The sequence below is a fragment of the Egretta garzetta genome, unplaced genomic scaffold, assembly GCF_000687185.1.
Source record: "Egretta garzetta isolate BGI_Z169 unplaced genomic scaffold, ASM68718v1 scaffold183, whole genome shotgun sequence".
In the NCBI taxonomy this organism is placed as follows: Eukaryota; Metazoa; Chordata; class Aves; order Pelecaniformes; family Ardeidae; genus Egretta; species Egretta garzetta.
Window position 1 is genome coordinate 121,378 of NW_009259232.1, and position 27,732 is coordinate 149,109.

At 41.0% G+C, this 27,732-nt stretch overlaps 2 protein-coding genes across 10 annotated transcripts in view; both read right to left on the minus strand.

Annotated features, from left to right (window-relative positions):
• Positions 1–1,377: 1,377 nt before the first annotated feature.
• On the minus strand, positions 1,378–27,505 carry LOC104123584. 9 transcript variants are annotated; one of them, XM_035891435.1, is made up of 15 exons: positions 27,425–27,505; positions 19,877–19,993; positions 17,972–18,076; positions 17,111–17,242; positions 14,444–14,593; positions 13,483–13,620; positions 12,685–12,801; positions 11,490–11,597; positions 10,921–11,052; positions 10,495–10,608; positions 9,543–9,728; positions 4,375–7,654; positions 3,137–3,899; positions 2,006–2,127; positions 1,378–1,620 (listed from the first exon to the last, which is right to left on the minus strand). In XM_035891435.1, exons 3-10 carry the CDS (start codon positions 17,998–18,000, stop codon positions 10,503–10,505), a joined length of 912 nt encoding a protein of 303 aa, XP_035747328.1. In that variant the 5' UTR covers positions 18,001–18,076; positions 19,877–19,993; positions 27,425–27,505; the 3' UTR covers positions 1,378–1,620; positions 2,006–2,127; positions 3,137–3,899; positions 4,375–7,654; positions 9,543–9,728; positions 10,495–10,502. The 9 variants fall into 9 exon arrangements, with proteins under 9 accessions (XP_035747328.1, XP_035747326.1, XP_035747332.1 ...); XM_035891433.1 differs by having other exon boundaries at positions 3,137–3,251; positions 3,380–7,654; XM_035891439.1 differs by having other exon boundaries at positions 3,137–7,654; positions 13,483–13,617.
• TMEM129 (transmembrane protein 129, E3 ubiquitin ligase) overlaps positions 25,435–27,732 on the minus strand; it is an 8,799-nt gene continuing 6,501 nt past the window's right edge. The window contains exon 3 of the mRNA XM_035891441.1: positions 25,435–27,684. Coding sequence (XP_035747334.1) covers positions 27,436–27,684 — 249 coding nt within the window. The 3' untranslated portion in view covers positions 25,435–27,435. The remainder of the gene's footprint in view (positions 27,685–27,732) is intronic.

The following is a 27,732-nucleotide window of genomic DNA, read 5'->3' on the forward strand; positions in this document are numbered from 1 at the left end:
GCTGGGGGGCGGCAGCGCTCAGCACGGCTCCTCGGTCCGCGAGGAGCACGCGGTGTGTCAACGGCCGGTTCGGGCCCCACGGCAGACACTTAGGGCATGGATCTGTATTTTCTGAAATGACGTGGCATTCAGTAATATTTCATATCGATGTCCGGATGGAGACCGGTGACGAGTGGTGTCCCTCAGGGGTCCGCGCTGGGACCGGTGCTGTTTAATGTTTTCATCAATGACTTAGACAGCGAGATCGAGTGCACCCTCAGCAAGTTTGCGGATGACACCAATTTTCTTTTATCAGGTTACGAAAGAGCAGTGGGATATGATGGAAGCAATGATTAGAAAAACAAAAGGCTCTTAAAGTATGTAACTATGGTGGAGATTTTTGGAAATGAACCACTACTTCTTCATGAAAATTTTGAAATAACCAATTGAGAAATCGCCTTCAAAATCTTTTGTATGCTGATGTCAACAAAATATTGTTAAAATTTCATATTTTGAATGTAGTATGTATATTTCGTCCAGAGGAGGGCCACAAAAATGATCCGAGGGCTGGAGCACCTCTGCTATGAGGACAGGCTGAGAGAGTTGGGCTTGTTCAGCCTGGAGAAGAGAAGGCTGCGGGGAGACCTGATTGCGGCCTTTCAGTACCTAAAGGGGGCCTATAGGAAAGATGGGGAAAATCTTTTTAGTAGGGCCAGCTGTGACAGGACAAGGGGTAATGGTTTTAAACTAAACCAGGGTAGGTTTAGACTAGATATAAGGAAGAAATTCTTTACAATGAGGGTGGTGAAACACTGGAAGAGGTTGCCCAGAGAGGTAGTGGAGGCCCCATCCCTGGAAACATTCAAGGCCAGGTTGGACGGGGCTCTGAGCAACCTGATCTGGTTAAAGGTGTCCCTGCTCCTGCAGGGGGGTTGGACTAGATGACCTCTAGGGGTCCCTTCCAACCCAAAACATTCTATGATTCTATATCGCTGTCGAGTAAGGATGGGTGGTGCCGTGAGGTTGCTGTGCTTCCGTAAGCAGAGGCTTCAGGTGGTTTTGAGTGCAAATGGACGGTGTGGCCACAGACGCAGTGAGATCCTACTCGCCCCTCAGGCTGGGTGTACACTGATGTTTTACAACAGTAATTTAGAAACAACCTGGAGGACTCCTGCAAGCACAGCTTTAAATAAAAACACCTCCGCAGCCCTCGTGGGCTGAAGGCTGGCGGGGCGCTCCACAGAGAGACACACACAAACCAGGCAGCATTTTCTTCTGCCCTCGCTGCTGCTTCTTGGGCGCTGTGGACGTAGCTTTTGCAGTAACCACAGCACGGGTGGTGAAGTTACAAAAACAACAGTAAAATTACCTCTAGGTAAAGTGATTTTTTGTCTCCAACAAGCAAGCGAGCGTTCATATTTAAAAAGGCATTAGATTCTTTGGGGAATGTAACGTAACCTCCGGATCTCTGCAGGTTTGATATTCAAAATGTGACAGGGTAGCAGTGAGAACGGGATGTTTCTCCTGTTGTAGAACCGAGTTCGTTTTCTTCTTTAATTACATATTGCATTTCTGCTTGTTCAGATGCAGCCTTTGCATATTCTGATGCAGCTCTACAGGAGTCGGTCTGTTTTCAATACCCTACAAAAAAACCCATCATGATGCCTCAACCAAAACCTTAAGAATTACAAAAATTGTGCCTCCGCATGTTCACAGGAGCAACACGCGAGCAGAGAAAGCCCCCAGTCAGGGTATTCAACCTTTTTTTTTTTTCCCCCTCTGACAAGAGCCCCCAGTCTATTTCATTGAATCCCTGTTTTCCCCGCGCTCTTAGGTAATACTCGCTCATCCTATACTTTCCCGTCATAACTTTCCTGCTGTCAAAAGGCAAGTTTGCAAGAATTCCAGGCTGTGTAAGAGCTATTGTCGCCCGTGGCCACAGCAGCAGCACCCGCTTGCTTTAGAAGCTGGCACAATTTTTGCATTCATTCTAAGAATGTAGTTTCTTGTAAGCACATTGTCTCACCTGCGTGTCAGGAACAGAGTGATCTGTTGCGCTGGCCCAGCTGGCCTCCTCCAGCACTGGCATTTGGTTACTGCCTGCAGCATACAATTAACTGCTTTTCACTATTCATGTCTTCCTTGCCTCTTTTTAAAAAAAAAAAAGAAATAAAAAAAAAATTACTGCTCTACAATAGCTGTGACAACAAAAGTTCAAAGCAACAGAGCAGAATTATAGCTGTGGTATCGGGATACAGAAAGTAGGATTTTAAACTTGGTTTTAGCAAGCTTTCTTCTGGATCATACATGGTTTGCCTGTCAGTCTGCATTTTTACTGGATCAGCCTCATCTTTCTCTCACAGGTAGCAGGAAGCCAGCAAACCTTGGCTCTGGTTACTTGACAGAAACGCAGTTACACATTCATAACTCATCTAGCTCACGCAAGGCAATTGCACGGAGGCAGTAGAAGTAATAAATATAACAAAAATTCTGCAGGTTTCACCAGTAAAGCTTTCCAGTGCAGATGTGGCCTTAGTCCAAAATACTTCTAATGATATTTAGGGATATAAAACTTTCAAAAACTGCAATTAGTTGGGGTTTTTTTTCCCTTTAACTTGCATATTTGTTCAGTAAGGTTGCAACAACCACTGCAGTTCTCAAGGATCTCTCTGCTCTTTGGCTCCATCAGAGACCAGACACTCAAACAGCACTAAGGGAAAATTAAAGTGTCAGCTGAGGAGTTGCAAAGCAGCCCCAGAGTAGGTATCTGACACATTAAAGAGCATAAACATGTCCTGCAATGAACCTGGGTGAAGGGAACCTAATATTCATTACCATGACGGGCTGTATTTGAGTAACACTTGCAAGGTCAGCGATGAAATGTGTAGAAGTAACAAACAAAAGTTGCTTTGGTTTGGTTTTTTGAGCAGCTTAAGACAAAAGCAACTGCCAAAGCCCAGCGATGCTTTTTGGAGAGACTTTCCGAGTACATAGTGACAGGTGGCGTTTCGTTCTGTTGTTTTTTTATGCAGATAGTTCATGCATAGCAAGGTTGAAGTGTATATTGAGAGGGAGAATTTGCATCTCCTGTAGCAGTGAAGCAAGGTTTCACAAACTACAATTCTGACATGTAATTATTTACAGAAATAAAAGACACCTGCTACTCCAACTTGTTTCCAATCATTATTTACGTAGACCTGGAGCTCTTGTTATCCACCAGTTGAGTAGAAAGGACACAGTCACCAGGCACAGTGGGTGGCAGCCTTCGTGTGCTAGGAAGACAGAATTGTCCAAACAGCATAATTGCAGCTGAAAGAAGTATGCTGCTTTGGATCCATTATTATTTAAAGTAATCAAGACAGTCATCAGAGAAGCAGCACCTGCTCCATGCAACACATACCTTAAGCCCTTCTTCCTCTTCACCACATGCTCCCATTAATTCTAGGTCTCTAGATTCAAATTGTGAGTAGTTCTAAGAACACATTTATTTCTTCCTGTTTCCTGGTTAATCCTTTTTGGAGAATTGAGCAGAATGGCCTACAGGAACAACCCAGCTGAAGTCTGGTAAATAACCAGGCAGCCCTTCTTACCCCTTTTTTAGTTTGCAGATAGAAAAAGGGGCTTTCTTCAAGGCGGTGCAAAATTGTACAGTACAGCTGCTTTTAACTCTGGGCAGGAGAGCAAGGGTAAGAAGGTAGAGGTCAGATAAGGGTCCCAGATCAGCACAGTAAAAACTGCCGAGTTCTCTTCTACCAGAGATCACTACAGGATTGTAGATATGGTCTTGAAGGCCAAGGGAAAGCACCTGCTCAGCGAAGCTCAGGATTGCTCAGATGTGTTGAAGGTCCTCTTCATGGCCAATCTGCAAAGCTCGTTGCACAGCCTTGTTAAAAGTGGGAGAACTGCACGCTTATTTTTCCCTAAAAGGCACAAATACTATTCAACCACTTGGCTGATTTTTTTTTTTGCAAAGCTGTGACAGACAAGTGGATGAACACATGCAGACACACGAACTTCCCAGCGAAACGAACAGCTTCAGAAGCGGAAAGGCGACTGCTCGCTGCCAGCCTGCCTCAGGAGCTGCACCAGGCCAGACCAAGAGTCTCCAGGCAGTAATTTGCAAGGGCTTTTAGAAATTACAGAGTTTGAAACCTCAGCAGCTGGCTGGTTTTCTATTGATTTTTTTTTTTTGCATTATTTTGCTCAACTTTTCAATGGTTTTACCTTTTCTTTCCCCCCCCATTTGCAAATGCACTGAATTAAAATGTTTCACTTCTACAAATTGCATCTGTGTTTTCATTATATGTACCCGTCTCAAAGACACCTGCTAAGTATGTATTTGGAAATGGCATTTTAACTGTTTAATAATGCTTTCTGGGTGGAATGTCTACATACCTAGTGCTCCTGGCTGAAATCAGTAGTACTTTGAGAAGAGGTAAAGGAGAACTGTGTTTGCTTTCCATCAGCTCAATGGTTTTTCCTCAGAGGTTGTACACAGGTCCTGTGCTTTTCTCCTCAGAGATCTCTGTCGCAGGACGTCTCCAAAATGCCTGCCTTTGGTTGGCAACAGTCAGGCTGGCTCTATGCTCAGTGAAAGACTAAGATCTGACAATAGTACAGTGTAAGGGAAGCCTTACCTTGTAAGGGAACCATGGGAGTTCCTTTCCCTTTGCCTTGTAAATAAAAATAGTGCAAACGCACGCATCTTGTGTGTGGCATCTGCAAAAGCAGCCGTGCTCCTGCGGGAAGGTTTGCTATGCTAGCACCTCTCCTTTCCCACACACTACTATGGAAAACAGAGCTGCATTCCTGAACCAAGGACACACTTGAAGTTCAGCCTAGGTTCAAAACACATACAAAAAAACCTCCATTTCCTCCAGCCTTGCTCTGAGATAAGAGGACTTGAACAGCATGTTTACCTGAACGCATCCAAGCGAGCCAGATGGAGAACGGCTCCAGCCTGGAAGTCACACAGTACTTTTAGCATAACACCACGTACAAGTTAAATTCAGTTTATCAAGCAGAACTATCTGCCATAACACAGCTGAGGGATTACAGCTGCCTTGCATCTTTCTGTCCTTGTCAGCAAAGAAAATCCTTCAGAAAAGCACTTTCACACCCCAGTGGGAATTTTAAGGGGAGGAGAAGAAATCCTCACCACTGTGACCTCAAAGCAGCCGTTTTAAAAACAAAGTACAGATAACCAATGGTATTTCAGAACTGCTAGCGAAGGACTGTTTCTACAAGCACAGATAATGTATCACCTGTAAGGAGATCCCCCCAGTGGAAGCATGCCAACAGAAGATACATGTCACTTCTTAGAAGAAATTTAAACCTGGCTGGTGAAGTTCAGAGTTTGTTTTGGCTTAATTATGAACTGAGCACAGATTTATGCAAACTGGATTTAAGTAAAATAGGTAACATTAATGGAAGGCTATCAAATACAAACTGGGGGTGGAGTGCCAGACTTCAGCTTTGCTTACCTCAGCTGTAAACTCTTATGTCAAATAGCCTTGGATAGATAAACAACTGAACGGAGGGATTGCATTCCAGTTTTAACTGCTCTGTTTAGACTGATGAGGGTACTGTTACTCATTAAAAGACATTGCAATGGTTCTACATCCAGTGGCAGCGCTGCATGAAGTAAGTTTAGCAGACCCCAAACCTCATCTGCTCAGTATCATTCCTTTCCTTGTGCTAGCATAGCTTGCTCAAGCATACAGAACCTGGATTGGGGAATAAAACCACCCCAAATTTAACTGCCATGGGCGGATTGGTTATTGTACTTCTAGTCCAAGTATCTAACACCGAGAAATACAGGATCTTTTAAGGGTTGCTGAATTACAAATCCTATGGATTTGTGCCCATAAATCCATTGCAGGCCCTATCCATCATAGGCAAAAGCTTAGGCGCTCTGACAGCTGAGCTCACATATTTAATGATAGCTTATTAACTCTCACCTAACAGCTCCGCCCTCTCCAGGAGGAAGCCCTTCTCGTGGCAGAATGGCCTCAGCTGCTCCCTTCCACTAGGTTACAATGCACTAAATACAAACTCACAAGATGACAAAACGCAAACTGAGGAGTTGGACATGACCCAAGCTATACTGTAAACTCTCTACAAGAGTTCGATTTAATCTCCAAAGAGGCCTTCATCCTTTTAGCAAGGCATAACACCCTCCCCCCTGAAAATTAACAAAGCACCTTAAAATGAACGAAAAAAAGGACTACTGAACCCACATATTCCTTTTATGATGAAACTGACAACAGCAAAAGCAGACTAACAGGGATTTTTAAAGTCTTTATTCTTTTGCATGAAGACAAAATGCCGAAAATGTAACACATTCCCTTATTTACATTCATCGTAAGTCACATGGAAGCATGCACACTGGAACAACGAGGTTCTAAATATTACTTCTTAAAAAGAGTCCTGTACAGACGTGTTCCGTGTATGCACACACCCCATGCTCTGTGGTGTGTGACTGAGCCACCCTTGTGCTGGGACAGAACCTAACCCCATGCCTGAGCATGCCTGGAAATAACCTTTTGAAGGGACTGGGAGCAGTTTTTGGGAAGGAGCTTCCTTCCACTTCAGCAGCACAATGGGCTTTTGGCCCTGCGGGTGCACTGCCAGCCCCACAGCAAGGCTGCCAGGTGTCATCCCTAGCATTGCCACAGTTCTGCTGTGGCCTTGCCAAGAGCCAGGCTCAACTACCACAGAGAGAATTCCCAGCACTAACAGACATTCAGATCCCAGTTACATGCTACATAAAATGCCACAAGGACTGTAAAAAACCACCCCAAAACTTCTAACTGGCACATGAATCTGGTCTAAACTCCACTGCAGCCGCAGCCCTCACTTTGACCTTCTGAGCACAGTGCTAGAGAGCAAAACAAAGGAAAGCTGATCTCAACACCGTGACAATCCTTAGCCTGGACACCACATACCCATGAGCAGCTCCAAACCTGCAAATACTGCTGCTCACCTCCAATTCCTGTAGGAACAGCAGGCACTGAACTCATCCTCTTATACTCTCAGCAGTAGATTGGCTCTTTGGGTCAGGCTGCAACATACATAAAAGTAAAATCCAGGTATTTAGGCTGTGTTGCTGTTTGAACAGTCACTCATCCCCATAAACAGAGGGAGCTGATGGTGATAAACCACCTGCCTTTCTCTTCTCTCACTAGGCTTAAGCAAATGCTAGCTTAATGTATCTCAGAGAACGGTGAATAAGCCAAATGGATCATCACCCACTTCAAAAGCTAAGAACAGTTTGTCTTTAACAACTGGAGAAAGGTTGGAATTATCTACATTATTTTGAAGCAGTTCTTCAGGTTGGATGTATGATTCTGGTCCAGTAGAGGAAACAGGGTTTAACGCCTTGGTTTAAGGGGTGGCATTCTTCAGTCTGACTCAACATTGGACCAATTCACCAGCACATTAGCGCACTCTAAGTAGTGTGATCTCCAAATGGCAACAGCAGGATCCATCAACTGAAGTAGCCTTTACAGTATGATGCACATGGCATCTGCGAACGCAGGTAAAGCAGAAACATTCTCACAAAAGCTTTAAGGAGCATCCGTCATCATCGCAGCACAGACTTAATGAAATCTGAAGTTTTACACTTGAGGCAGAGCTTGCAGAAAACAGCCTAACCTTAAAGATCTGAAGAAACCTAAAAAAAAAAGGTAGATAACGTTTTCTAAATATGATCTATCTGGTCATTAACAGCAAAACATTTACTCGCTTCAGCTCTAGTATTACCATAGCAGTAAATGGAACACAGTACTGAATATGGTGAGCTTAAAGCCCAGTATAAAAGACAGCCATACTGTCCATACTACAGAAACTGTTACAGATGGTGTAACGCTTTGAGAACTTAAGTTATTGGAAAACCAAGGAGATTACAACATACCCTATACTGCTGAAGTATTTGTCAAAGAGAAAATGAAGCAGTTCAGCCTATGTTTCCTAACCCTCACATCATTTTCACCTAAATATTGTTATTAATTCATAAAATGCATTTTTCTCTCAATTCTAATTAACCTGCCATGTCTTAAGTGTCCTACTAAGTTTTTTTTCCTTTAAAGAGCAACCAGATATACCCAAAATTATAGACCCTTAACTGGCCTTCAAACAGCCACATGTATTTTTTTTCCTGTTTAAGACAGAAATTTTCTTTTAGCAAAAAGGAGGGCAGTGTGGAATTCTACCATGTAACACACGATCTGGTTTTCAAGCAACATTCACTTTCCACAGGTGAAGTTTCCCCCATTTGAGAGTTAGAGCTCATCACACCTAAAAAATCATGATTAAAGGCAGCGTCTCTCTCTCAGTATTGATCTTTGCATCCCAGGAAACCAACGTTTTGCTCCATAGAGAAGATACTTAATTCACTTTCTACACTTTACATGTCACAAAGGTAGTTTTTCGATTAGAATGAATGATTATGAACCCACTAAATGTATACACTCCTTATTAGACTTATTTACAACAAAGACAACTGCAAAGCAGCTAAATATCAACTGACTATCCAAAAGACCAGAACAGAATAAAATCATTCAGGTTGGAAAAGACCTTTAAGATCATCGAGTTCAACCGTTAACCTAACCCTGCCATCCCACCGTTAAACCATGTCCATAAGCGCCACATCTACACACCTTTTAAATACCGTCAGGGACGGGGACTCAACCACTTCCCTGGGCAGCCCATTCCAATGTTTGACAACACTTCTGGGGAAGACATTTTTCCTAATACTCAATCTAAACCTCCCATGGAGCAACTTTAGGCCATTTCCCCTTGTCCTATCACCTGTTACCTGGGAGAAGAGACCGACCCTCACCTCACTACACCCTCCTTTCAGGTAGTTATAGAGGGCAGTAAGGTCTCCCCTCAGCCTCCTTTTCTCCAGGCTGAACACCTCCAATGCCCTCAGCTGCTCCCCATCAGACTTGTGCTCCAGACCTCCCACCAGTGTTGTTGCCCTTCTCTGGACATTCTCCAGCCCCTCAATGTCCTTCTTCTAGTGAAGGGCCCAAAACTGACCACAGCATTTGAGGTGCGACCTCACCAGTGCCGAGCACAGGGGCACAATCACTTCCCTACTCCTGCTGGCCACACTATTTCTGATACAAGCCAGAACGCTACTGGCTTTCTTGGTCACCTGGGCACACTGATGGCTCATATTCAGCCGGCTGTCAACCAACACCCCCAGGCCTTTTTCTGCTGGGCATCTTTCCAACCACTCTTCCCCAAGCCTGTAGCGTTGCATGGGGTTGTTGTGACCCCAGTGCAGGACCCAGCACTTGGCCTTGTTGAACCTCATACCACTGGCCTCAGCCCATCGGCCCAGCCTGTCCAGGTCCCTCTGTAGAGCCTTCCTACCCTCAAGCACATCAACACTCCTGCCCAACTTGGTGTCATCTGCAAACCTGCTGAGGGTGCTCTTGATCCCCTCGTCCCGATCACTGATAAAGTTATTTAACAGAACTGGCCCCAATACTGAGCCAGTACAGTGAAAAAGACTCTCTTAACTGTGATGTATAGAGTCATGCTTCTTTTACCTGCATGTTTCACCTTATGTTGATTGCACATATGCTGACTGTAAATCTCTCCCACTTTCAGTGCAGATCTTATGCGACTGCACCAGTTTTCCAAGGGTGATCTCAGTCTATGTCCCTATTCTTCAAATCATTTTCTGTCACAGGAGAAAGTCCTTCTTCTTTGATACTTCTATATACAAAGAGAGACTAGATATTTTCAAATATTGTATTAGCACTTTAGAAAAGTGAATCCATATTAAGTCTTATTCATGCTCAAAGATTTTAAATAAAAAAAAAAAAATCAATAGTCAATAGAAAAAACCAACATTAGCACAATTTAAAAATTCTACCTGCCTTTTCTTCATATTGCTAGAATACAAACCCTAAGTAGTGTAAAACTAATTGTGTGCCATATTCTTAATGAGTTTTATTATGCAAAATATTCCAAGATGACTGTTAAACAGACATTTATATTCTAGTCCAGAATATTTCAGAGTCTGTTTTAAATGTAGAACAAAGCCAAACAAATTACACAAAAGACTACCTGATAATAAAAGCTGTTTGACTCAAGATACTACCCATCTTATTAATGCACATCAGGAATACAGTGCAAGATAAACTTTTCATTGAAATCTACTGCTGCAAATGAGAAGTTGTGACTTCATCACAAAAAATATTAAGAGGCAGAAAAGCTGCTACCAAAATAATTAAAACAACCTGGCACTTTTCATTTGGGTGATAAAACATGTTTTCTGGCTGAATGGTTAAGTTTTTCCATTTACCAAGTCTGAATTATTAGAACTTTTAATTAATGTGCTGCATTAAATACAAGAGGATGGGATAAACTATTAATATAATAAAGGAATGTAAAGAGAAACTGATCTTCTTGAACTGAACGGTTGGATTCTGCAGAACAATACTGCACCTAGGCTAATAAAAGAATGAGTAAAATAAATATTCAGCATGAACTCACCTTGGTATTTAAATTTTCTTCCTCATTATTCTATCTTCAACACTTGCACTTCCCCATTCCCTTTCAGGGTATTCTGGCTGATGCCCTTCCAATAGACCACTACACAGTTTAAGCCTGCGAATAAAAAAAAAAAAAACCCAAAGACTAAGTGGCTTTATTACGGTAACCTTTTTAGACTAAATACAGCTACAACCTGCTATTTACTCTAATACAGACCATAATATGAGAATTTAAGGAAAGAATGTTACCACACAACATATAAATATTGGCCAACACATCTCTAAGAAGAGTAAAAAAAAAACTAAAAAAAAAAAAATCCATGTTCATAATAAAAGTTTGGATTGAAATATAGCAATAAGGCAACCACACTTTTAACTTAATACACAAAAAAAAAATAGTCCCTGACTGACAAGCTGCACTTTATACCTCTCCAGCCTGCAGTCTGTATCTCTGCAAGTTTTGCTGTCAGGCAGATAGGACTTGGTTTTTTTCTGTTTCTGATCTTTCCATCCTGAAGAACAACTGGCTGGAATTGGGTCACTGCATAAAAACAAATAACTATCATTGTTGTCAGCTACAAAACAACTTAATCTCTCAGGAGACAGAGAAGCAGCTTTCAGCTCGTAGGCTTAGCGAATGAGAGGCTAGTAACAACCACAGGGACCAATTCTGTAAAATGCCATCGCTTTCCATAAGGCAAAGAGGGTGAAAGGGGTTCAGAATCTTCCAGCATTACTTAATGGCAGAAGCAGCAGAAAGCGATAGATGGAGAGCCAGACTGGGAAAAGCCAAGCAAACTCAAAGAGCAAAAAGAACAATCAAAATACACCACATGCCAGAGGAAGTGTAAGGAGGGGGATAAAAAAAAAAAAAAAAAAAAAAAAAAAAAAAAAGTTGTATTCAACAGTGAAGGAAAAGGAAGATAAAAAAACCAAAGGCACCTCCACAGCACAAGCAATAAACAGAAAGAACATCATAATCATCAAGGTATTTACCTTGTTATTTCTATTCCATGTTGCGCTGTCATTACTTCATCATTTTCACCAAAGGCTTCCCACTCTGAGCACTTTGAAAAAGCCTCTTGATGGCCTGATTCAGTAAGACTAGAAAGAAAGTGAAAAGGTTTGAAACTATGGACCTTTGTATCACTGTTCCTCTTAATTCTTCTGAAGATAAGGGGGCTAAGTAGAGAGAAAAAAAACACACCTGTATAAACATTTTTACTAAGGTAGTGTGAAAAGTCTACTAAACCCCCAAAAACTTAAATCATTGTTCCAGTTTTCTTGTGATTCTGACAAAACTTTTGTACTGAGTTACACCATGCTCTCCTCTATATAGCCTATCATTTCTCATTTATAGGTAGACTTCTCACGCAGCAGCTAGGAAGGGGGGCAAAAAGGAGATATGATTAAGACCAATCACTAGAGTAGTGGTTTAACTCCAGAACAACTTAGAATGAAGAAGGTGTCAGCCTGAAAAACTCTACCCTTCTGTTATCCATTTTTGCACATTAACTTCACTCTGTCCCTGTCCTAGGCTGGGTGACCTAGGACACTAGACAATTCCCTGTTGTTCCAACAAGCATTTTCTTCCATACCATCTTTTTGTAAGGCAGGCAAAAGCTTAATCAAAATACATGAAGCTTCTTTCACGTCCCTTCATGAACACATATTCTCTGTAATACCTGTAGCAAATCTAACATGGTAATAATTAAACAGGCAGCGAGTTTCAGTATTCACTGGCAGACTTAACGACTGCACATTGGACTCCATTCCTTTACCATAACATTCATCAACTTGTACACACTTTGAGCACCAAAAAGCAGAATGCAGTGCATGCAAGAGGCATGGAAATAACTATGGCAGACACATAACAATTTCAGAATTACAACCTCTGAAGCAGAAATCAGGTTCCACGACAAATCAAGACCAACACATTAGTGTTGCCTAAATCTACACACAAAACCTGTTGGGTCTTCTGATGCTGACGTTTCTTCACCTCTGCAGTGGACCACTGTAAATATTTGCTATCATACAACACAACTATTCTGGCATGATTTCTTTTGCTCATTAAATTGCACACACATTTAGATAAAATTAAAGCTATTAACAAATGGAGGGATAAATACCAGTCATTCCAAAAGTCAGTTCATAATATCAATGAATCTCCATACAGAGAACCATTTCATACCTTTCCAGTGTGTGGTACATATGCACATAATGGTTTTTGCTCTTTGAAACCACAGAGGAGTCAGAATTGTTTCTTTTTCTGCGTTTCCATACTGGAGAAGAATCAGGAGAACAGGAACTACAAAAAGAAGACATGGATTTTACACACATAACATTTTTCATCTCTGTTTAAATGCTTATCAGAGTTCTGCAAAATAATGGCACATGCTACACAGGAAGACTTTTTTTGAGGTATGATTCCTCAGTCACAACAGAGGAACACAGAAAATGGCTCACATTTTGGTAACCACTCCATTGTATTTTTGGAAAGTGAACTGAGTCACAATCGCATGAGGAACTTGGAAGCAGAACCACTTTCAGCTCCACAAATCGAGACACCTGAGTAAATAGGGAAGCGCACGAGGTGCTTCACTGTTAAAGTCTCCCTGCTGTTCTGCAGACAGGCGTAACAATTAAGGATGGTCACACTTGCTCCTGAAAAAGGTATCCTGCTTTCAGCACTTGCCAAGAGTGGTTAAAGAAATCTTGGTACTTGGTACTCGACTGTATAAACAGAGAAGCTGAAGAAACACTGCCTTTTTCTGCTGTTAAGCATGCAATTCTGTAATGCTGGTCATTTTCCACATTCAACACTCTGTACCAGTGGTGGATTACATTCAACAACAGAAGTGCCAAACTCCAAATCTGAGCTTTACCTGCCCTCCCTCATTAAACATTTCCAAAAAAACCCCCAAACAACCCAGCATCAATGTGTATCAAATTATTTCTATAAGTTAACCACAAAAGTTTTCTCTCATACCTCTCTGGTGTGTAGTCAGTCTGTCTGCATTCATCTTCACACTCATTTTTCTTCTGCTTTTCGTCAAATACAAGGGAGCTAGAAACATCCTGATCTTTGCAGAACCATTCCTGGGAACTGCCTGAGGGTTCTGTACTACTAAAAACAGAAAAGACAAAAAAACCCCAAAACCACAGATGGATTTAAAATACTAACCATCTAGCTTACCACTCCAAGCAGAAGACAGTTAAGCCGCAGTAATAATTAACAGTTCATCTCATATGACATCCAAATGGTACAAACAACTGCAACCTCCATCGCAAGTCAATTACAACACAGCTAAAACCATTTACACAATGCAGATACAGAGCTAATAGATTTCCACTCTTTTTCTCCCAGTTTACTAGTTCCAACCTCAGAAAGTATTAGGTGGTGTCAGTTAGTAGAGCTAGCCCTGTTACAGAAATTCAATGTTCTGGAAATATATATAAAAAATTCCATCTCGAACACAGTTGCCGCTCTCCTGCAGAGAGCACAAAAATCTCTCTCTAACCTTCTTACACTTCTCAAACCCTCTGAGATATTGTATAGCAGGAGAAAGGTGGTCCTGCTGACATCAGAAAAAGATGGAAAGGTTATCAAGGTCAAGGACCAGTAATCACTGAATTTCTGCTTGTGTCTATCCCTTTCTAGAAAAATAATTTTACCTTACGCTGACCAGTGTAAACACACTGGGGAAGGGAGTGTACTACTGTAGACAGACCAAAAGCCTTCTTCCCCAAAGTGCCTTACTGGAGATTAATAGAGACTAAATAATGGGAATATCTTGGAAGACTAGCAGAATTCAAAAGGAAAACAAGGCATTCAAGGAGACTTGCATTTCTAAACCTGATCTCTTGCTCCCAGTTTGGAATGCTCTGGAGGAAATAGAGTCCTCCTGTGAAGCAAGAGACAGGTGCTGACTTAATTCACCCATACACACACTGGCTGCAGATCCCAGGTTTCTTCAGTAGGAGGATCCCAGGCATGCAGTGCTATCTTCCACAGCCTGATCTGCTGGTCCCAGGATCTACGGCTGTACTTCTTAAATTTGTTGGGAGTTCTAGGATGAACTCCTGGTATTCGCTGATTCCTGTAAATACACAGTAACATTTATATTTCAGGACATGATTTTCATTCTTAAAAAAAAATAAATCCTCAGTCCATCAGATCACGCAAGCATCAGTAGCCTAATTAATTTAAATTTTCATATTTTTAAACACTTAAGTGAAATGGGTGTCTTCTAAAAAGTTGCCAAAAACAGACCACACAAACAAAAACTAACAATAGCGTGTTGAGTCAGACCAGAGGTTCATCCAGTGCAGCACTCTGACAGCTGCCAAAAGCAGATCCCTACTGCCCATGGACAAATATGAAACAGAAGCACAAATCATACCCCTTCAACAGTATCCTGAGTTGGGTGCAGTTTCTTTGTAGATAGTATTATTAAGGAGTCTGGCTGGGATGGAGTTAAATTCCTTCATAGCAGTCCCTGTAGTGCTGTGTTTTGGATTTATGGCTAAAGCAGTGCTGACACCACACTAATTTTTGGCTATTGCTGAACAGTGCTTGCAGAGCATAAAGGGTTTCTCTCTTTCCCACTGTGTGGATATTGCATTCCCTGTCCCCTCCTGCAGCCGCTAAGCTGAGGGTGAGCAGGAAGCTGAGAGGGGAAACCGCTGGGACAGCTGACTCAAATTACCCAGAGAGATATTCCATACCATATAACGTCACACTCAGCAATAAAAACCAGGGCAGAGGAAGAAGGAGAGGTGTCTTCCAAAGTGGACATTGCTCAGAGACTTTCAGGGCACCGCTCTGCTTGTGGGAGGTAGTGAGTGATTGCATTACTTGCTTTTTTCCCCCCCCTCTTTCCTTCCTTCACCTATTAAACTGCCCTGATCTCAATCCATCAGTTTTCCCGCTTTTGCTCTTGCTATTCTTTCCCCATCACATGGGGAGAGGGAGGGAGCAAGTAGCTGGGTGGGTACATGGCTGTTGGCAGTGATCAACCCACAAGTATCTTCAGTGAACTTCTATTCCACCACTGTCTATGCATTGTTACAATGGGGACTGCTGTAATTCTAAACAGCGTTTGTCTTTTAGGAGTATAGAAAACAAAGTACCCACACCCTCTGGGTAAAATGTAAATTATATATACGCCTTTCAACTGAATCTACACAGGGCAGACACTGTAACAATGCTGTCTGGGATCACCCAGTGGCTGGAAGTCTTTCTCTCAGATGATACCCCAAACTCAGATCCTGCGCGCCACAGGTTACTGGAGAGCCCACTCAAACTGTATCTTCAGTACAAAATAATCCTGTTTATAGTCCTACCATACTGGAGCCAGCTTTGAGCCTGGGTGTGGAGAAAAACATATTACAATAATGTTTTAAATCACACAAAGAACTTTGGTCTCAAGTGGTTCCCCCTACCAGCTTCACAGATCAATGTACTTAGCCGTAACACTTTTTGTAAGATAAACAGATCCCTGCTAAGGAACAATATTATCAACTACCCTGTTAAAATGCCACTCAGAACATTTTTTTGGTTTTTTTTTTGGTTTGGTTTTTTTTACAGTTTATCCCATGTTTTTTCCGAATGTTGATCTCACCCTTTCCTATTCTCCACCTATGATTTAACTGATCACAGCACAGCTATGCAAGTGCCAGGCATCACCGTAAGACTGGCTGCAGTCCCACCACTGATGACAGAGTGACAAAAAAAATTACAATTCACAAAGCAGTCCAAGACTCTATGAAGAAGGAAGTTTTACTGAAGATGTGATCGTGATATTATATGTTATCTGTGATCATTTACAATATCTGTTGCTAATTTTTAGTCATCTAGTCTAACCTTTCAAGTTTTGCTCAACAAGCTTAAAGCATCCACTGCACTTGGCTGGCAATTTTCACAACAGACTCACAGACAGAACCCACAGAAAGCTAGCAACTGTAAGTAACGAGCCATATTGAGAGAAACACCTCTAAAAAATAACCCCCAAAACAAACAAAAAAAAAAAACCCCAAGAACACAAATGCATATCCACATATTAGTACAGATCAGCTTCTGAATCTAAAGGGCTCTGCAGTAAGCAGAGGGGGCTGGCTAAGAAATCGTGATTTGAGTGCCACAATTCACAGACTCCGAAGCTCGAAGTGGAATGACAGAGAAAGCAAGAAATCCAGGTTTTGCTTTGTTACTCATGAACCACTGAAGATTGGTTTCCCTTACCAATACTTAAATACAAGGCTTTATTCAGTCCTCCTTCAAAGCTGTGATTTCCTGGCATCAATTAACTTCATACTAGCCTAGCAACACAGTCACCAGAAGTGTCACAGGGAACTGATTAATACAAAATTTAAAGTGTATTTGTTACTAGCAACAGCAACACACAAAGGGAACATTTAGCTTTAAATTTTCCCTAACTGAATTTGTTTGTATGCAGAAAAAAACCTCGTTTCTCTTTAACAAAAATCAATTGATTCACATTTTCTTCACTTACTGTTCACATGATTTTAAGAGAACTAAAGCTGTGTGATGATCTACACACACATCAGGAACAAAGAAGAGTTTACTTGGAAATGTGCAACATAGGGCAACTTACTTTGGAACTTCTTTAATGTATCTGTCATATGCAAGAGTATTCTTTCCAAAATTGATCTGTTTTTGTCTTCTCCTCAGAACCACTTCATCTGTTTCCCTTTCAGCTGGATTAGCAGAATCACTCGAAACAGAACTTAAAAATAAAAAAATAGAATCAAGTTGAAAAGAACCTTAACAGCTTTACAACAAGTTATATAAACACATACTCTAGAACTGCATGTATTCTTACTCTGATAGACAGGAAGCACAACTCTTACTTCACCAGTGTACAGCAGTGAAAGTTGCACTAACCAAATCAATCGCTACGACAAAAAGAGCAGGTTTTGCAAGTTCATGCAATTGCTCAGGTTTGTAACATGTAAAGATACACCTGAGGGCAGCGGTGCTAGAGCTGCCTTACTAGAAGCTTAAAGCTAGTCCTGTAACAAGGAAATCAGATGATACACAATCATTACATGTATGTGTAACAACCTCCTCACATAAATATGAAAAAGCTTAAACCCAAAGCAAAGATGGGTAATACAAAGGAGGCTAGCTTGAATGATCTAATAGCCATTTCTCTCTCCAAGCCTCAATGGCTGGTTTTCATTTTAACTTTCACTACTCCAGTATTTTCTCTTATGGGAAGTTGTAATGAATATGCCAAGTAGGCTGAGAAAGGAAGAGAATCTGAAATGATCATACAAATAGCTTTTGAGATAAGAATTCTCAGTACTACTCTCTCCTTAAGGCTTCCTTCAGGCTTGGTGTGAAACAGCCTGGCTGTGTTTCAAATCTTCATCAATGCATGTAAAGTAGTTGGAGATCATCAGATGGCTACTGCTAAAACCAACACAATAGCTAGTAATTATTCAATACCTACTTCGTCTTTTTTTTATTTGATGTCCTCATTGTTTTGCCTTCTTCAATTCTGCCTTCCCAGTCAAGGCAACTAGAAAGAGGGCTAGAATCTTCTGGTGTTGAAGAGCTGGAAAATAGTGAGAACTCAATATGAACATTTGTTGCTCATAACGTATTTAATGAACAGAAATTTCAATAGCGGACAAAGCCAGCTCCACAACCATAACACCATAAGCATGCCCCTACTCTACTTTAGTTCAAAGTCAAACAAATCAAAACATTTCAGCCCAAGTCACCTTCAGCAGTGATGTAAGATTACCAGTTTTACTTTGCAGGGAAAGAAAATGGTCATGAAGAGAATTTCATGTCAGAACACAGACCTGACCATTTCTTAAAATACTCCCAGCTCAGCCAATGCAAATGCTTCTCTCTACTAACTTCAGGACCTTCTCAATGCTGCTATTCCATCAAAGAGCACAATTCATGAAATTACCTCAGGTCAAAATCATCAGACTCGTCACTGCTCTCTGTCAACAGCTAAGGGCTGTGTAAAGGACAGTGGAGATGCTTAGAAGCAGAAAAATGCTCATCACATCAACAGAACTAACATTTTGTCAGACACCATCATATCCCAATGTATCACTTCAAGAATGTTAACTCTGCTGTGTAAAGCCAGAAAGGTAGTCAGGAAGCTCTTCAATAATCAGTTGGATCACTGATGTTCTCTGCATGAAGAAACACTTACTGGGTTCCTCATTAACTTAAAAAATATAATAAATGAAAACTGTAATATTCTGAAGTGCTGAAAAGTTCTCCTTTCACTCTGTCCATTTCTTTCAATGTTAATGCCCCAATATTTAGTGTAAGTAATACAGAAGTAGATTTCGCTTACAGTCTTACTTTCCCTAAATGGTTTCACATCAACAGATGAGATTGCCATCTATGCTGCCAGTGTCATTTTAACACATGACATAAAGACTCCACACTAAGAAGGAACATAGCTACTCAGCAAGAGAGAAACACAGAATGCTGCTAGCACATCCAGTTTGACTCACAATCATCACATACTGTTAGTAATTTTTATGATAGCATCAAAGACATAGAAAACACTCCTGAATACAAGGTTTTTCCTAAGCTCTTCAAAAGATTCATTTATTAACTGAAGCAATATTAAACACACCATCGGAAATGACATTCACCTTCATATAATGTAATAGTCAGAGAGGTATACGTTATATAAAAAAAGTTTTCACACGCCCTCAGTAAAATATTTCATCTCTTCTAATTTACATTCTACTCAGTTTTCTGCACATATCCAAGCACTCACCACTCTTTGTAGTTCCTGTCAGACATTAAGATACCAGTCTCAACCACTTCCTCCACCTGACGTCTTTAGTCTAGAGTATCCAAAAGCAAAGCAAAATACTCCTAGAACTACCTACCTATAACATTTTATCTCATCTCAAACTGTCCTTGGTACTGGACTACAAAAAAAAAAAAAAAAAGGTGTTAACTGCAGTACAGCTGAATATACCAGGTACACTGTCAAGTGAAGAGACAAACATCATGGTTTGTCCAGACTTACGCATAAAGATGCATAAGCAAAACAAGAAAAGTAAACAGCATATTGCTTCAGTGGGAGTTTTATACTAATATTGAAGATTTCAGCAATAAAGGGCTTAAACTACTGCCTCAGTATATACCATGCCTCTCTTTCATACTAAATCCTTGCTAATATTATGGCACGTATTTCCATCAGCCAAACTGAATGGTCTACTCTTGCATAATGCAGAGATCATTTGCTAACTCTGTGTTACTGTATTATTACAAAACATTTAATTTCATCATGTCCAAGGTTTTGTTGGATTCCTAAAGAAAAGAGTGCAGCAAACTGAAGATTTAAACAAACTTCACATTCATTCCTTACCTCTCCAGCCATTGGTCTAAATGTCTACATTGATATTCATCAAGCACCAAAGAATCAGAATCGTTCCAGCTTCCACATTCCTGTTCTTGATGCCAGCAGTGTGGATGTTGCACAGAACTAGAAAATAAGAATTTTCATCAGAAATCAAGTCACTGGTAGTCACTGAACATTGCCTATACAAAACAAATATGGACAATCTGAGTATCATCATTTACAGTTGCAAAATGCTGATTTAGCATAGATAAGTGATTTGCGTCAACTTGTTCAGGCAACAGTAACTTAACAAAGGGGTTAGACAATGCAATTGCTGAGGAAAGGTCTCTGACTAATGCAATTAAAATATTAGAATTTTAAAAAGAACCATTAATATTTAGATAACCAAAATTATATCCTTTCTCTATTTGCAAACAAGAAGGGGAAAAAAAAAACAAACCTGAGGACTGTCACCAGTGTTTAGGGAACTGCCAACATGCCAACGTTCATAGGCTGTCCTCTGTCAGCAATGCATTATTTGACATTTATGTACTATTCTACCCAGTACTAAACTCGTGGCAGAAGCAAATAAAGAAACATCACTTCAAGACAGGAGAACAGCATGTCTAAGGAACTTAAAATGTTTATGTGGAGACAATTTTACAGAGGGAATTCTTTACAGGAAATTCTGATTCACACTGCTGCCGAGTCCTCACAAGTAAGTATGGGACAAGGAGCTAGACTGAGGTGCTTGCAACATGCTGGAAGGACAGCCAGGGATTGCTTAAGGATTAAGAGTTATCTGCATTTTCCTCCTCAGTTCTGGCAGCCGTGACATCTTAAATGATCGGTTAGTAACCAAAACAGCATCACAGCATCTACAAACATCAGACTTGGCTTCTGGGCTAAGGACCACACCTGCAGATCAGCCACCACCTGCCTGAGGGAATGGCCCCAGTATTGCAGACTCCACACAGCAAACACACTGTCCTTCTGTACGTGTGAGGAAACAATAAATGTGCTGTTCTGTATGTGTGAGGTCTCTGCACTTTTTAAGATAAGAAGTGAGAGGAAAGGCAGGTTTTTATTTTAACCCTGGATTAACAACCTATGTTTCTTTCCCTTCCTCCTCCACACTGACTGACTTTGGGAATTTCCCACTCCCAAAGGGCTTGAAGTTACTAACACACAGCACAAACAGCTCGCTCCCAGCTGCGGATCTAGGCAAGAGGACACTTTCAACAGAGGCAGTTTTTGCAAAGGCAGCAAACGGATAAAACCTTTCTCTAACCACCCTCAAGGACAATTACTCAATTTAAAGACTTGAAAGAAACAGAAAATAAAATTTAAAAAAAAAAGGGCACAACATCTAGCATGCCTTATGTACAACACTATTTGAAAATCTGAGGAAAAACGCTAACCGAAAATTAATGCCTTTTAGAAATACTCCAGTATTTATCTCCAGGGGTTTGCCCTCCCCGCCCGCCTCAGTGTCAGCCGTAAGGCAAGCCCGGGCACTGCCGGCACCGCTCCCAGCCCAACTCCCTCCCCGCTGCCGTGAGGGACCAAATCACTTTGGTTGGAAAAGACCTTTAAGATCATCGGGTCCAACCGTTAACCTAACGCTGCCATCCCACCACTAAACCATGTCCCTGAGCACCTCGTCTACGCATCTTTTAAATACCTCCAGGCATGGGGACTTGACCACTTCGCTGGGCAGCCGGTTCCAATGCTTGACAACCCTTTTGGATTAATTCAGTCATCCCAGAGTTTTAATTGTGGACTCTATTTTCAGTGGACATCAGAAGCTAGGATAGTAGTACCCAGGAAGGGAAAGAAGATAATTTCAGAGAAGACTTAAGAATATTGGAAACAGGTGCAAAAGCGGGTCATTCTAATTCGCAAGCAAAGCAGAAAAAACAACAGAGTTTATACTAGGAGGACTCAAGATTTACTGAAGTAACCAACAGCTAAATTCAAAATATATTAACTTGCAGCTGTAACCTGAAGTCTATACAGCTCTTAGCATGGCTAAAGATAAAAATAATCATTGACCTGGAATGACTGCAGCCCCGAGAGAGCTACCTTTGGAAAGAAATGAATTCACAAGAACCCAACACAACAAAAATACTCTCCAGAATGTTATATACGTATGTTTTCTTCCTAATTGTATGCTGAATTAAAGCTGCTTTAGTAATTCTGTGCCTACATTACTCCCTTTTCCAGTACACTGCTTCATAGTTTTCTCCGGAGCATTTTGGAGACGAATAAATGTACCCCTGAAACTCAACTTTAAGAAGCTTTTTGTGCCAATTTTCCCATGGATATGTCATGTTGGGTTGTGTTTGTCACTATGTATCTCCTGTTGTGTTCTGTTAGCTTGAAATCACGTAACACGATGTGGCTGATTCATGACGTGACATGTCACTGCCTGGCATGTCAGCTGAAAGCCTCTGTGAACCCATGTGCTACATCTCCATACACGCACAGCTCCTAGAAATGGCCCTTTATTTTACATCTACTAGCAGGTGCTGGCACATGCACTCAGAAAAGTTTAAGAAACACTAATAACTTATGAAACACTCCGCTCGCTGATCTGGCGAACGCCCAGCTCTGACGTCAGAGTATTACCTCACTCATTCGCCAAGGATTCGGTTTTGGCCAAGTTACGCGGTGAGATAAATCATCTCAGCAAAGTGGGCTGGCAGGCGCCACAACAGACCCTGCATTACAGAGAGACGAGTCCCACCTCTCATGCCGCTAACGGAATGCGCTACAGGATTCCGTTGCCTGCGCTTGTTAACGTATCTAAGCAATGCCACAATAAAAAACTTGGTTTATACAGGACACATCATTGCTACGTGCCAGTGCTCCCCTGGAAAGACAAATTTCTAGTCATTGCCACTGCTGATGCCCTGATGTCCAGTGTCATTCCTTCTCCCCTGCTAGTTAACAATTTTTTTTTTTTCTTCCTGAGATACATACATAGACTTTATACACCTTTAATTTATGCATCCCTCTGCATTCAGGTTACAGTAGTATCGGAAGGAATTACCAGGTGCACCTTCAGGAGAGTCGAAGCCCTCTTTGTATTCACATGTTCTCAGCTAAAACACTGAATGCAGGTAAGTCAGACTGATTTCCACCCATACAAAGTTATAACTGGTAAACATAACTATAGAATGAAAACCAGAAGTCTTACATAAAAGCAATTGTATTTTTATTCAGCTCTTCAGAGAGTTTTAAGATTAACTACACGGGTTCATTAAGCCTTTTCCTTAAAGGCTATCCAAATAATGCTGCCCATTTTAAAATAGGTAAGCTAGCTAGGTAAAAAAACCCAAAACAAACCAACCACAGATCACAAACCCTGTAGTGTATCTTTGGAAGAAAATGCCTTGTAATGCACGTAAGAGCTTGAATATTTGTATTTCAATTCCTTAAATATCTCAAAGTCGACATTTCTTAAGAAATGGCACTCAGAACTTTTAAGTCAGTTACGTCTCACTGAGGTTGAGCCTGACTGGAATGGTACATTGCTGCAGTCTACCAAGTTTCAATACAATAAAAATACTCATACTGAAGAGATCACCTAACAACCTGGCAATTTGGTTTCAAGTTATGGGAAGCCTCATGGTAAGAAACTGCATTCATATAATGGATTCAGAATATATCCTGCTTGGATAAAATGCCTTTTTTGGGTTAGCAAACTATGTTAACCTAAAAAATCAGCAGATAACATGGTTTGCCAATATTTTCTGGAATGCTATAATGACAGAAAAAACCCACAACTGTGGGAATAAATAGTATAGCCACAGCCCATGTTTTCAGAAACTCCTGTTCAGCTGCAGCATGTATGGAAATTTGGGCTATATGTGTATACATACATATGGGGTATTTATACTGACACTATGCACCCACATATAGATTGTCATATTGTCATGACATTACATTTATATAATGTAGTTCAGTTTACTAACATTGCCTACCCACAAGTCAGTGACGTGGAAAAGCATGCACACAGTTGAAAAAGCAACGCTAAATCACATTACAATTCAAGAAAATTCTTTAAGTAAATATTTTAGCCCATCACATTACTCGGTTCATTTTTTTTTTCTTAGAAAAGTGCTGTAAAAAGACTGATTCTAAACCCTACCCTTATGTTTAAGAAACGTATCAGGGTTGGGTGGGAGGCAATGTATTTCTTTTTACTGCAGAGATGTTCTCTAGAAACAGCCCTATACGTGCATGTGGTTCTTCGGATGATGACCTGAAGCTATCACGAGGACAAATGCCTGTTTTTATACTCTATTATTTTCATGTTCGGTGATTTATTCAAGACAAATAAGGTATCACATGACTGTGCAGAGAGAGGTCACCGTTTCTCCTTCTACAATCTCTAAGAAGAGTACGTCATATGGATTTTTAACAAGTTGGTTCTCTAACACAGCCTTTAAGAAACTCACAAACTCTGGAGGTATGCCAGATTACTTTGAGAATTTAAACTTGGAAAAAAAAATAATGCTTGTTTTAAGGAATTTAAGCCAGGCACTATTATTAACATAAATAATAATTTTATTTTGGTAATTATTACTGAGTTTTCTAAGAGGCACTTCTGTGGATAGAGCACTACCATTAAAATATGCACGAGTGTTATACATTTATGACTGTTAATTTGTTGTACTGTTATATTGGTAAAAGAAGTAAGATAAATAAAAGCAAAGTTCCCCTGACAATTCCAAGTAGATTTCTGTAAAGAACCACTCCACTGCACAAGCAATTGGGAAACTAAGGCTCTTATTACATGAGATACTACTGGCAACTGACCTGTTTTTCTTGTATAAAACCATCTGCAACTACGGGTATCTATTATATAAATTTCTCAAGGCCTTTAGGATGTTAACTTCACACATCTTTACAATAAATATTTTTATTCAAACAGGAAAAGAGCTGTAGGAATTGAATGACTGTCAATGGCAAAACCACAACTCCAAATTCCTACCCTCTCTTCTGCAACTATTTCAAGGACCACATCCCTCGTATCTGTGCCACATTATGTAAACTTTCCAGAAGTAAATGGTACAAAATGCTTATTTGTAAAGGCTGCTGCGTAGTGAGGAGGTGCATTTCAGATGACACCACCTGGCCCTGTAAGAACCTTCCTAAGGTTAAAAAAATCCTGCAGAGACCATTACAAATTTCCAAATAACTTTCCCACAGAAGTCCTAGAAACTATTTTAAATTCAATCACTGATCAGCTCCTTGATTTTTTATTAATTTTCAGACTTGTCAACAGATCTGCCTGAAAGTCAGGAACTCAATTTAATTCTGTTCAGATGAAGAGGGACGTGCCACTTAAGATCTCTTTGGGAATCATAGAATCATCAAATGTTTTGGGTTGGAAGGGACCCCTAGAGGTCATCTAGTCCAACCCCCCTGCAGGAGCAGGGACACCGCTAACCAGATCAGGCTGCTCAGAGCCCCGTCCAACCTGGCCTTGAATGCTTCCAGGGATGGGGCCTCCACTACCTCTCTGGGCAACCTGTTCCAGTGTTTCACCACCCTCAGTGTAAAGAATTCCTTCCTTATATCTAGTCTAAACCTACCCTGATTTAGTTTAAATCCATTACCCCTTGTCCTGAAAGGAAAGAGAGATGAATCCAGTCTCAGTGTCAATTTTTCACTCTAACCCAAAACAAAAGGTAACAAAAACCAAAAATCACCCTTATCAATGGGTAGTATAGATAATTGCATAGTACATGTTGTATATGTAACAGCTGAGATGTGCTCAAGCAATTGGTGTCCTTAAACCCCAACAGTTTGGACTTTTGTAAGTGCATGTTATTAAAAAAACCCAAACAAAAAAACCAACACCAACAATTAGTTCTCAAATGATGCTGTCAAATCTATTCTCAATTCCTTATCCCTCTCCAAAATACGGCTTACAGCCACATCCGTAACCATTTCCTGGCTGGCTGGCTGGCTCTAGGCACAGTTTGGGGCATTCACCACACAGCCTGTAGCTAAGGCTGCGACTCTAATGGGATCTTGGTTGTGCTTCTAGTACTTGCACGGTTTTTAACATCCTGCCACCTATTCCTGCTCAAAGCAGTTTTCCCTGTCACGGTAATCAAGATGTTTTCAGTTAACCACTGGCATGTCATCTAACCTAGTGATTTACTGATAAAATCTTTCTGATTATGGTGGGAGGTGTTAGGGTTTTTATTCTCCCAGGCCAAAGCATTAAAATAATTGCTTTCTCTCGCTCTTTGACCTACCTGTCTGCCTGAGGTTACTAGCCCTGTAAGATGGACAACCCAAGGAAACAAATACCTGCACCCCAGCCCCAGTGGTGCACAGGTCAGTGCAAGAACTCACACATTCTCCAGCAGCTGGAAGCTTTCCACCAAGCAGTATGCCAAATAATTGTTCATTGAAGGGTTGTGATGGACAGAGAGAAAATTAAGCACTGCATTTAGGTCTAGGAGTCGGGCTCTCTTAAATGGATGGCAAATGCTTTGATTTTAATTTACAAATTATTCTGATGCGGATCAGATCACGAAGCGTGCATCAGTACCCTATGAATATTAACACAGCGACTAGTGCTTATGATCGTCTTTGAATTGCAAGCCTGAAAAACTTCCGTTAACGATGGCCGTTCTTCGGGCATCTAGTGTGACAACTTACACATCCGTGATCCTGGCACCCCTTGCAGGGGGAAGGTTACCCCTCAGAAAAAGCTGACAGGCTTTGAAACAGCTGAGCGTTCTTCCAGAGTACCTAGTTCAGATGTTTGCTGCACTCCCTTCAAACGTATATTAAAAAAAAGCCCATCACCTGAAGAGCATCGAAACCCTAAGCAATATAGCTCCTGGAAACCCACAGATTTAACGATGCATAGCATTAGCAGTGTAGGTAAATGGGGTATGTTTCTGAATCCTTCTGTTGTTTGAAATAAATACATCCATCAAAAAAATAAGCTAGAGGCAGATTAATGGAATAAAAGGTCCCTATGGGGTTGTACATCTTCAGGGATTAAATTCCTTAGCTTACAGAAATCGTCCCCCTTTATAAGCAGGGGACCAGCAGAAGGAACGCAACTGGTATACTTGTTCAGTGAACACTTGCAACGATTTGTAAGGACTTCACAAATGGATTAAAGAAGAACAAAAGTATCAATGAAGTCTAACCAAAATAATTTTCTCAGTTAGCCCTTTACTGAAGAATCAAACCCCAAGTTAAATGTAAAAATTTAAAGAATTTAACCTACATTAAAACTGGAAAAGAGAATAGTACTGCAAATATAGAGGGATACACTTATTCCATCTAAGACGTAAGGAAGCAAAACAGGGTTAAAAAAAAAATATTCCAGAAACTGACATCTAGTGAATAAAACCCAAAGATACGGGTAAAAGTGGAGAGGAACTGAAAAGATTCACATCTCTTTTCAACACCATAAAAGAAAGCTGTGGAGTTTGCACCCCTGTAGAACGTGAAGTCTCAAAAACAAATCCGACAGGCCTTTTAACCAAACCCACTACGAAATACATTCAAATTAAAAAAGTTAAAACATACCCAAGTATTATTCATCGTATTATGCAAACATCTAAAATGCAAAATTTGGCTCGGCACGTCGGACAAGGCACTTGGCTTGACAGCCAGGTCTCTGGGTGCTGCTGATCCTGTCGGCTGGCAAACCATTTGCCCATGCAGGTGAGGCACCACATGGGACGACAGTAGCATTGCTGGCATTCCCCTTCGCTTGGCTCCTGGCAGTTCTTGATGAGCTTGATGTTAGCGATAGTCTGCATACACCCTATGCACGGCTCCAGCTCCTAAAGGAGGAGAAAAACATCAAAATTATGAGCTGCACAGAATGGTTT